The sequence below is a fragment of the Crinia signifera genome, chromosome 2 (genome assembly GCF_055691185.1).
Source record: "Crinia signifera chromosome 2, ASM5569118v1, whole genome shotgun sequence".
Classification (NCBI taxonomy): Eukaryota; Metazoa; Chordata; class Amphibia; order Anura; family Myobatrachidae; genus Crinia; species Crinia signifera.
Genome location: NC_139218.1, coordinates 398,361,516 through 398,372,984, shown reverse-complemented (window position 1 = coordinate 398,372,984; position 11,469 = coordinate 398,361,516). Strand labels below are relative to the sequence as shown.

Sequence of the window (11,469 nt, the reverse complement as noted above, 5' to 3'; positions counted from 1 at the left end):
ATTGGCAGCTTAATATAATATGACATTTTGTTTTATGTTTGATTATGGATACATATTTACTAATTATGACAACATATTGTTGGCCTTCTCTGCTTGTCTGAACTATTTATACTTTTCACGATAGTGTATGGTACAGTAAAGTAGAAATATTTGTTAATAACTTTTAGATTTTGGACTAAAACAAGTATCCAAGTGCATCTAAGTGTGGTCCCCAACATGTGGCACCCATAGGCATATGCCTCAAATTCACCACTGCCCATTTTTATTATCTGCAAGAGAAAATGAGTGTGGTATATGAGGTTGCAAATGTCTAGTTCGACACTAAAAGGTCTGCCTGGCATAATGTGTAACAAGGGCTTTGCCTGGTGTAATGTGTAAGGGGGGTCTACCTAAAGCATTGTGTATAAGTGTTCACTACCAGACTTAATGTGTAACAGGGGCTCCTCCCTGGCATAATGTGTATAAGGTGCCTCTACTTGGCATAATTTGTAATGAGGGTTCGTCCTGGCATATTGTGTAACAGGGGTTCTACCTGGGGTACTGAGTGGCTTTACCTGGCATATTATGTATAAGGGGGCTTTACTTGGCATCTCCTATATAATAGCCCAGATCTGTCACTCTGTGACTGTGTGTATAACGCTGGGTGGAGTCATAGAGTGACAGATTGGGGCTAATAGCCTATCAGCGACACTTGCCAAGATCGCCCCCTCCCCAATCTCTCATCAGGAAAAAAGCATCACGCAGAGACTTGCAAGTGTATTAGTACCTGCTCCCACCCCGTCTCGGTGGCCCCGTATGCAGCACACCCACACCCTCCCCTCTCACACCCACAGCACCACCGGACACCCTCCCCCACCTGTGGCCACCCCGCATCTGCCTCTCCCCCACCCACGGTACTAATGCACCCATGGCACCCCCACACGCAGACCTCCTAAACCCGCAGTACCCCTGCACCCAGCCGCCCCAACACCGCACCTGCCCATCGCCCACCCACAGTTCCCAAGCACGCATCCCTCCAACACCCACACCACCACTGCCCCTGCACCACCCGCACCCACAGCACCCCCACAACTGCCCGTCACTAAACCGGTGCTCCCCCGTGCCTGACCAACCCCCACGGGGCTGCCCTGCAGGTGTAACTACACCACCTGCAGTATCCCCACACCTGCCACTGCCCCACCCCCAAACCCCCTCTCCCACCCACGGCACTCTTGCACCAGACTCTCACCCACCCACCCACGCCACCACCACACCCACCCACGCCACCACCGCACCCGCCCCTCCACCACCTGCAGTACGCTAGCAGTAAGAATCTGCTTGCAGTAACACCACAACCGCCCCTTCCCCATCTCCAGTACACCCACACCCGCTACTCCCCCATCCACAGCACGCCCAGACCCCATCCCTCAACCACGCATACCCCGCACCAGCCCCTCCAACACCGGTGGCAATCCCGTCTCTGACCATCCCCCACCCAAATGCAGCACCCCCGCTTCCACCCCTCCCCCACCCACTTTAATCAATGAACTAACTACATGGCAGAACCACGGGAAGCGCACTACTGCAGTTTTACCATTTACACTTCTCTGCGTTAATATCTCATATATTTAATTGTTTTTACACACAAATGCAGCACTATTCTTAACTGCTATTACGTGCCAATTGTGTAACTCCAACTGTACCACACAAGTGTGCCTGTCATGTTTGGACAATAGAACACACAATTACAAGAAATCGACGTGTGTCAACTCTCAAACTTGCATGCAATTAGTTAATTGAATACAATAAACAACATACACTTTGGGTAATTGGGTAACGGTTTCAGCACTACTTCCGTGCGGATTCGTGCTGTGGCGTGTTAAACACCAGCCGAGCCTGTTCGCTCGGCCATCTGCCAGTCTGAGCGGACACTGTAAGATCCGTATGCACACGGTAGCGTACGTGAATTATCACGCCACTCCCCTTTGTGTGTTGATCTGAACGAATGGCTTCGATGCCCTTATAGGCGTTCCTTCGCCTCCCATGTGCGTGTGCGGTCCGTTCGCTCGGATACGAGCGAATGTGTATCTGAACAAATCAACCAGAATAAGGGCCATTGTCTGTCGGCTATCCGAATACCAAATATGTTTCAGTAGCTTTTTATATAGTGGGATGCGGTCAGGATTGTGCGCTCAGTATACCCACATCGGGAATTAAGTATACCAATGCCGCTACAGTATCTCAACTTCCACTGGGAGATCACTGCTGGAATCCTGACGTTAATTAATTTGCTGGTGTCAGAATCTTAATTGAGTGTGTGTGGGGGGGGGTGTGTGGGGGGGGGGGGGGGTGGAGGGTGTTAGGGTTAGCCACTAGTTGGGGTACTTAGGATTAGGTGGCGTGGATGGAATGGTTAGGTTTAGTAGTCGAGGTGCGGGGATAAGGTGCTGACTAGGCTACGTATGGATGTTACGGTATTTCCCAGCTTTGTGCGGTACTAGCGGAAATCGTCATTGTTTTGTTTCGCTAACATTCCACGGCGTGTCCTCGCGTGGCGTTCCGATGAGCCATCTTGGTACGGTCACCGGGGCGGGCGGAATGAGTTCCTATTGTTTAACAGCACAGAACAAAATGAAATGTTCACATGAATAATGAATAACTCAGCGGGCGGAGGTTTATGTCCCACGTCGCATTCTGCTCGCCTTGTTATCCTGATTTTACAGAGTCGTTAAATCATGGCGGCTGTCTGTGACTGGGTTTTACAATCATCTGTTATAACAGCGCAGAGGAGAAAAGAGAAGTAGCCTCATCCCTTATATACAGAGAGGCCATTCCCAGGCCATAACTCATTACCCAGCCTCAATGAGGGACAATGTTTAACTTTCATCGTTAACTAATTAAAATAGAAATTACAGAGCAGCGATCCTGTAGGTCAAGTGTAACACAGACGCCTCCGCTAACGTGTGTATTCTAAGCATGTGACTCCTGTGTAGTATAAGACATGGCGCGGATTTAATATCCATCTCATATAAGAGATCCTGGTCATGTATAAGGTTAGGATTAGGCACTGGCATATTTATTATGGGGGTTTCATGTGTGTTACCAGGGGTCTTGATAAAGCTGTTTTGAGACAGTGAAACGCATGTGTTGGCACAGGCCAATACCAGAATGTTGTGTTGACTTATAATTGAAATGTTAAATTAATTGACTAAAATTGATATTTGTGTTGCACAGTGTACTCCCAGTGAGGTTAAGGTCCAAAGGGACTTAGTTTGGAGAGAACCCAGCGGTGGGTCTCTGAAACCAACTCTTCCCTGACCCTGATAAATATAGACCTCACATGTTGGCATCATAAGCCAACCCCTTTGCCTGCCAATACCAAAACATAGGAGGCAATATACATGTATATATGTGTTAATCAACTAACAAAATGGCACTGAAAAACCACTAAAATAATTGACATATGTCTCATGATAGCTCCTTGATTCAATATATTTCTTTGTGGATCAGTGAACCATTTGTTTTCAGTGTGATGTGTACTCCAGTTACTGCACACCGCACCTAGTAAGGGGATAGAACACTTGTGCAACCTACCTGATCAAGTCACAGACGCATACATTTTCTGGATTGGCCCATGTGTATTTTTTAAACACACCACTTTTCTTTTCTTTCTAAAAAACACATTAAATGTTTATGTCTCTGTATGTGATTTTACCTCTATTCTTTCACTGTTGATCTAGTTCCTGTATTGAAAAACAGGAAATTTTTAGAAATAACCTAATAAAAGTTATATCTTAAAAGTAAACCATTAGTGCGTTCCCCTCCAAACAGTCCCTTTCCTTCTCTTTTTGAAAAAAAGTGTTACCAGGGGTTACATGGCCGTTAACAGGGGTTTATTGCTTGTTGCCTGGGGTTGCCTGCGCATTACCAGGGGTTTACATACTGGTTGCCAGGGGTTTTTTTGCTTGTTGCCAGGGGATTACATGCTCGTTGCCAGGGGTTTTATGCTCTTTGTCAGGGGTAACATGCACGTTGCCAGGGGTTTCTTGCTCACTGCCAGGGGTTTCATGCTCGCTGCCAAGAGTATCTTGTATGTTGCCAGTAATTTTATAGTCATTGCCAGTGGTTTCATCCTTGTTGCCAAGGGTTACAGGCTCATTGCCAGGGGTTTCTAGCTTAGTGCCAGGGGTTTCTTTGTTGTTGCCAGGGGTTACATGCTCATTGTCAGGGGCTGTGTTACAGGCTGTGACTTTATGTCCCTTTAGGGCTTAGTAAATAGATGCCTTTGTCAAGGACGATGTTGTTGCACATTGAGTGGTCATGGCCACCATACAGGGGTGTGGCCTCTGGGAGGGGGCGTGAGAAAAAAAACATAGCGGGAGAGAGGTGACAGGCTTATGCTGCAGCTGCCTCTCTCCCCAGCTCAGCACAGGTCACTGAGCAGCATGTGCTGAGCTGGGGAGAGAGGCTGTGCTGCATCAGCAACTTGTCATCTCTCTGCCCACTGCTTGGCTCCCTGCAATGAGGAAGCGGAACCTAGGCCCCCCCCAGCAGACCCCGGCCCAGGTAAAAAAGTATCGCCTCCCCCTCTCTCGACGCCACTGGTGATATGTCAGACCAACCTGGCAATTTGTCAGATTATCGATAGACTGCACTAGTTTGTTGCGACTCTGTGCTGCGATTAAATCCTGTCGCTTTTTTCCTTCGCTGGCCGTTCGCAATTTGATTGACAGGAAGCCGGTGACTGTGGGTGGTAACTGGCTGCTTAATGGGCCTGATAGAGATAAATGCACTCACCCTAGTAATAATTGGATTTAGCAGCCATACACATCGATCCGCACAGCGAGCGCATTCATCCGCAAGTTGGTATTTCACTATAGAAGGGTGGCGATTACCTGCACATTCGCTTCCGTGTGAGAAGAACTGAATCGGGCCCACAGTATATATGTTGCAATTGTAGTGATGTTAACGGGAATGTGTCTGTGAATTTCACCATGAGGTAGAGACGCAGCGGTGACAATGTTCTTGTTCCATTAATTACAGTATGTTTTATGTTCCAGTGTTTATGACCATGGGCTGCACAATTTCCAGATATTTCCGGTATTATGCAGATCTACAGGTAACAGCTGTGCACGGCCTGAAATAGAGGTAAGATGGACCAAGGAACCCACATTCACATTTATATTATAACCTGGAAAACTACCTGTACTCATAGCCGCTCAGCGCCGTTGTGCCCGGATTGTGTATGGCTGAGAATCGGGCCTGTGGCGTTTCGGAGCAGATTACGTATTTCTTCTTATTATTATTCCCATGCTTCAGGGTAACTTTAGGTGCTGTTTGGGCTCTGCTCTGCGCCCTGGGCAGCGCCATGTCATACCAGGCTGATACGGCCCTGTCATTATATTACCTCAGAGACCTGGCAGTAGTTTTATTGCCCATTACAATAAAAGTGCAAGTAACACTGAAAAGGATTATAAAAACCCCAATCAGTTTTATGGATCTTACTGAGTAATAATGGGGCTTATTCTCAGTTACACTCAGGAGGAGCTGATTCTCAGTAACACTCAAAGGCCAGGGGCTGATTCTCAGTAACACTCAAAGGGGCTGATTCTCAATAACACTCACAGAGGCTGATTCTCAGTAACACTCAAAGGGGCTGATTCTCAGTAACACTCAAAGGGGCTGATTCTCAGTAACACTCAGAGAGGCTGATTCTCAGTAACACTCAAAGGGGCTGATTCTCAGTAACACTCAAAGGCCAGGGGCTGATTCTCAGTAACACTCAAAGGGGCTGATTCTCAGTAACACTCAAAGGGGCTGATTCTCAGTAACACTCAAAGGGGATGATTCTCAGTAACACTCAAAGGGGCTGATTCTCAGTAACACTCAGAGAGGCTGATTCTCAGTAACACTCAAAGGGGCTGATTCTCAGTAACACTCAAAGGGGCTGATTCTCAGTAACACTCAAAGGGGCTGATTCTCAGTAACACTCAGAGGGGCTGATTCTCAGTAACACTCAAAGGGGCTGATTCTCAGTAACACTCAGAGGGGCCGATTCTCAGTAACAATCAGAGGGGCCGATTCTCAGTAACACTCAGAGGGGCCGATTCTCATTAACACTCAGAGGGGCCGATTCTCAGTAACACTCAGAGGGGCCGATTCTCAGTAACACTCAGAGGGGCCGATTCTCAGTAACAATCAGAGGGGCCGATTCTCAGTAACACTCAGAGGGGCCGATTCTCAGTAACACTCAGAGGGGCCGATTCTCAGTAACAATCAGAGGGGCCGATTCTCAGTAACAATCAGAGGGGCTGATTCTCGTAACACTCAGAGGGGCCGATTCTCAGTAACAATCAGAGGGGCCGATTCTCAGTAACACTCAGAGGGGCCGATTCTCAGTAACAATCAAAGGGGCCGATTCTCGTAACACTCAGAGGGGCTTATTATCAGTTTCACTCAGCTGCACAATATATAAAGGAAACTGAGCAATCCTATGGCCAAGTGGCAGATGTCATGTAACTGGAGGATGTATTACATGAATTTGTTATCATTGTGTAATTTAATCTTAGAGTGTGGTGTATCTATGTTTTGTTAATTTCCATGTATATCTGGTATACAGTATAAGTTAGGGGATTGTTGAAAAATCCACTTCTCTGACTTTTTCTATAAATGTTATTAGGCTTTAATGAAATCACTGAATCCTATGTGTAACGTCACCTATTCTCATTTTTAGAATATTTAGTAAAATGACCCCTTATCACGTGGCCCATGCAACAGCCCTATCACGTGGCCTATGCATCAGTCCTATCATGTGGCCCATGCAATAGTCCTATCACCTGGCCCATGCAACAGCCCTATCACGTGGCCTATGCATCAGTCCTATCATGTGGCCCATGCAATAGTCCTATCACCTGGCCCATGCAACAGCCCTATCACGTGGCCTATGCAACAGCCCTATCACGTGGCCCATGCAACAGCCCTATCACGTGGCCCATGCAACAGCCCTATCACCTGGCCCATGTAACAGCCCTATCACCTGGCCCATGCATCAGTCCTATCACCTGGCCCATGCATCAGTCCTATCACGTGGCCCATGCAACATCCATATCACCTGGCCCATGCAACAGCCCCATCACCTGGCCCATGTAACAGCTCTATCAGCTGGCCCCTGCAACAGTCCTATCATGTGGCCCATGCAACATCCATATCACCTGGCCTGCCACAACAGCCCAACACCTGGCCCATAAAACATCCCTATAAACTGGCCTGCCACAACCGCACTATCATGTGGCCCATACAACAGCCCTATCACCTGGCCCCTGCAACAGCCCCATCACCTGGCCCATGCAACAGCCCTATCACCTGGCCCATGCAACAGCCCTATCACCTGGCCCATGCAACAGCCCTGTCACCTGGCCCATGTAACAGCTCTATCACCTGGCCCATGCAACAGCCCCATCACCTGGCCCATGCAACAGCTCTATCACCTGGCCCACCGCAAGAGCCCCATCACCTGACATGCTGCAACAGTCCTATCACCTGGCCCATGGAACAGTCCTATCACCTGGCCCATGGAACCGTCCTATCACCTGACAATCTGATACCTTCTGTGTAGATGTGCCCTCTGATCTCATATTATGCTAAATTCTAGAGAATTAATTTTTTTCAACTTTTTTTATAATAAATGTAGTAAATATATATTTACATTTCAGGATTCCTCTTCCCACCGAATTCCCACCAGCCCATGGCTAATCAGTCTGAAATCTCTGAATTTATTCTACTTGGATTCCCAGGAATTGAAGAAAGGTTCCACACCCCGGTGTCCATCGCTCTGTTTTTGGTCTATATCATATCGCTTTTCGCCAACGGCACAGTGATCGCTCTGATAACTTGCAATAGGCACCTGTACCAGCCCATGTATGTGCTTATCGTGAACTTGGCCATTTCAGACCTACTTTTCGACACTGTAACGTTGCCAAAAATTATCGCCAAGTATTGGTTTGATGATGGAGCTATCTCATTTGCTGGATGCATCTTCCAATTGTTTTGTGCTCATTTCCTGGGCAGCTTTGACTCCTATATCCTCCTGCTGATGGCCATTGACCGCTATGTGGCCATCTGCAAGCCCCTGAGATATACCTCCTTCATAACCAACAGGCGCAGCATGATGCTTTGCTGTTTCTTCTGGTTCTTCGCAACTATAATTGGCTTGATAATAGCTCTGCTGGACTCCAACGTTCCTTTGTGTGGGCCAAATGTTATCAAGAGCTGTTTCTGCACCAACACAGGGGTCTTGTCCATGGCGTGCACCGATGTTACATCTCTCAGGCGCATGATCTTCGGAATCGCCATGTTTGTCCATCTACTGCCGCTGACTTTCATCCTCTTCTCCTACGGGGTCATCATCAAGGTGGTCATCACGCAGACCCACACTGAAAGCCGAAGGAGAGCGTTCTACACCTGTAGCACTCACTTGGGTGTGATCGGTTTATATTTTGTTCCACGGATATTTGTCTATGTGGCCAACCAAGTCAACCTAATCCTCAATGTTGATTTGAATGTGCTTATTCTCTGTTTCTATACATTTGTTCCTCACATGGCGAATCCCATCATTTACTGTCTGCGGACCGTGGAGATAAAGAGAACTCTTAAGAACCTCGTTAAAAGGAGGATGCAGAGGAAAACGCAACGCTTGCCCACTGTCCATACCATTTCAAACTAAAATAACCTTTAAATCCTATTTATTGTTTTATTACATCCTTTTGCAAGAGAGTTAATCAGTGGAGGAACTACGGCCATCGCAGTGGGTGCTGTGGTGGCTTTGGCAGAGGACAGGACACTCCATGAAGATACTCGTGAAGCCCTACTCTGCTTTTAATACAGTATGTGCCCATTTGGGTTTTTCCATGACGGAACACAGGGGGAGATGTATTAATCCTTCCAAAGAGGACTAATGGAGCAGTTGCCCATAGCAACCATCTTTATCTAGAATCTGATTGGTGCTGTTTAGAGGGCTTGAAACATCTTATCCTGAAAGCTAAAATGGGCCTTTACTGGACATGCACACTCAACATGAGTCACGAGGGGGGTTTGAGTTCATTCACAAGCAAGCCCTGTATGTGTGGAGTTTGTATGTTCTCCCAGTGTTTGCATGGTTACCATTGGTTGCTGCACTTTCCTCCCACAATTAAAAAAAAAACCAGGATGGTTACTTGGCTTCTTTAAAAAATATAACTGTATTGGATATGTGCGTGTGTGTGTGTGTGCGTGTGCGTCGTACTGTACTTGCCAACTCTCTGGTTGCCCCCTCTGGCAGGCTACAAATACAGTAGATCAGCCTATTAGTGGGCATAGTCTCATCTTAGGCGGTTGGTCCTGAGGTGAGATCAAGTAATCCAGGCTCCGCCCTGCTATACAGTTCCCAGATTACTGGCACTGTAAAAGTAAAGAGGTGCTGCCACACACGGAATCACATTCCATAATGTTGATGGCTGCGGAGGGTGTATATGTGTTTGTGTGGGCAAAAAGCCAGGGGGTTGCGGGTGTATGGGGTGTTGGTTGACTGTCACCCGAATCATAATCCGCCATAATCAGCCGCCGGAGATCCATTTTTGAGAGCTAATTCCAGAGCCTTTGTGTTATCAGCCAAAAGAGGATCATTTACAATACAAAAAAGTGCTTAATATTATCCATCATTTTTTTTTATGTGAGGCACCATGTTATTTTTGGTTAAAAATGTTTTGCCAATTAGTAATATAGTAGAGAAATAACCAATAAAATTGTTTGTCCATGCGAGAAAGATCATCAACAATCCCCCCCCCCCCCCCCCCACACACACACACACAAAAAAAACCCCAGTTGAACAGTATTCTACAATTATTATTCTTTCTAATTAATTTATTATACAGTGCGAGCATGATAAATGTGAAGAGTTAACTGGTAAAGTATAAAGTTGTGAGAGACAGAAGACTGCCACCAATGCCCCAGAATAAATACCTCTGCAATAGGCATTGTAGTACATGAACAGCAGAAGCACCACTCACAAAGGAAGGCCCTGACCCGAGCCTTTCCTTGCCATGTAGTGTATGGCATGTTGGCAGGTTTATATATTTTCAGCATCAAATGTTCCTTTTATTAATAAAGGTGATGTTTTCTTTAACATTTTGAAAAAATTTTTAACGTTCGGTTCCCTTTCTTAAACCTTCTGTTCCCTTGAACAATGGCTGGCAACAGCGGCAGCACTAGTACTGGATTGCTGCTCCTGCTCTTTGATCTATGATTGGTTTTATTTTTGACACCAGCTAAGAATTTCATTTTGCACACTTGAGAATTTTTTAAGGGGTGTAGATGTTGGGGACACCACTGCACACAGAATAGTGATATATGCTGCTAAACACACAGTAAATAAATACTCAATATAATTTTAAATTCAGTTCTAAATACTACAGATTTTTTTTAGACATTAACATGCAGAAGGTGATGGGGAGAGGCAGAGGGTTACAGGAGAGAGAGATTGACGGAAGATAGTAATGCAGAGGAGAGAGGCAGCAGGTGTTGGGAGAGATAATGGGAAACACTGAGGCAAACGTTGACAGTTAGAGGCAGTGAGGTAAATTTACAGATTGGAAACCTAATAAATGGCAGTTTATAAAACAACCACTAGATGTCAGTCTTTCAGCATAAACACAAATCCAGTGAAAGGATGAAATTACTTATAGAGTGTAGTTATACAGAGGGGATATGGTCATTGGGTCACCAGCATGATGGTAGACAAGCATTAGGTCGACAAGGATTTTAGGTCGACATGACTTAAGGTAGACATGCAGGAAGGTCGACATGACTTAAGGTCGATATGGGTAAGGTTTTTTTTAGCAAAAATGTGCCGACAGGTGGTATTGCATGCCCTACCATCCACTAGGGCGTGGTGGGAGAGTAAAATAGTGTGCAGGAAGCATGGAGCGCGTCAACTGTGTTAACATTCCGGTTAATTTAAAAAAGTCAACTTTTTTAATGTCGACCTTACCCATGATGACCTAATGACCCTGTCGACCTAAAGTCATGTTTATCTTCCGGCATGTCGACCTTAACTCATGTAGACCTAAATGCATGTCGACCTAATGGTGTCGATCTAATGCTTGTCTGCCATAATGAGTCACACCTTTATATTGCTGTGCAGAGATTGCTGAAAAGAGATACACTGTAGGGCGGGATGTACTAAAGGGAACATGCGGTAAAACCCCCGTATTACTGCATTTTCCTATGTACTATTACCCGGCCGCACCGTTATCGCAGGGCAGGGTATAGCCACCTTTGGGTGGCGATACCCTATAGAAGCCTATGGGCTTCTTATCGCCGCGTCACCGCAACCCCGCCGCCTCGCCGACCCCCCCTCTCCCCCTTCCTTGGGCTTACCTTCTTGCAGGTTCTCCTGGACCCGGAAGGTAAGCCCTTCCTCCCCCTATCAACGCAGACGGACGTCCTTCCGGCTGC

At 46.6% G+C, this 11,469-nt stretch overlaps 1 protein-coding gene across 1 annotated transcript; it reads left to right on the top strand.

The window, feature by feature from the left end:
- The first annotated feature begins 5,035 nt into the window (after positions 1-5,035).
- LOC146059267 (olfactory receptor 4D9-like) lies at positions 5,036-9,302 on the top strand. The gene is made up of 2 exons (XM_083171370.1): positions 5,036-5,127; positions 7,692-9,302. Exon 2 carries the CDS (start codon positions 7,724-7,726, stop codon positions 8,699-8,701), a length of 978 nt encoding a protein of 325 aa, XP_083027496.1. The 5' UTR covers positions 5,036-5,127; positions 7,692-7,723; the 3' UTR covers positions 8,702-9,302.
- Positions 9,303-11,469: the final 2,167 nt, after the last annotated feature.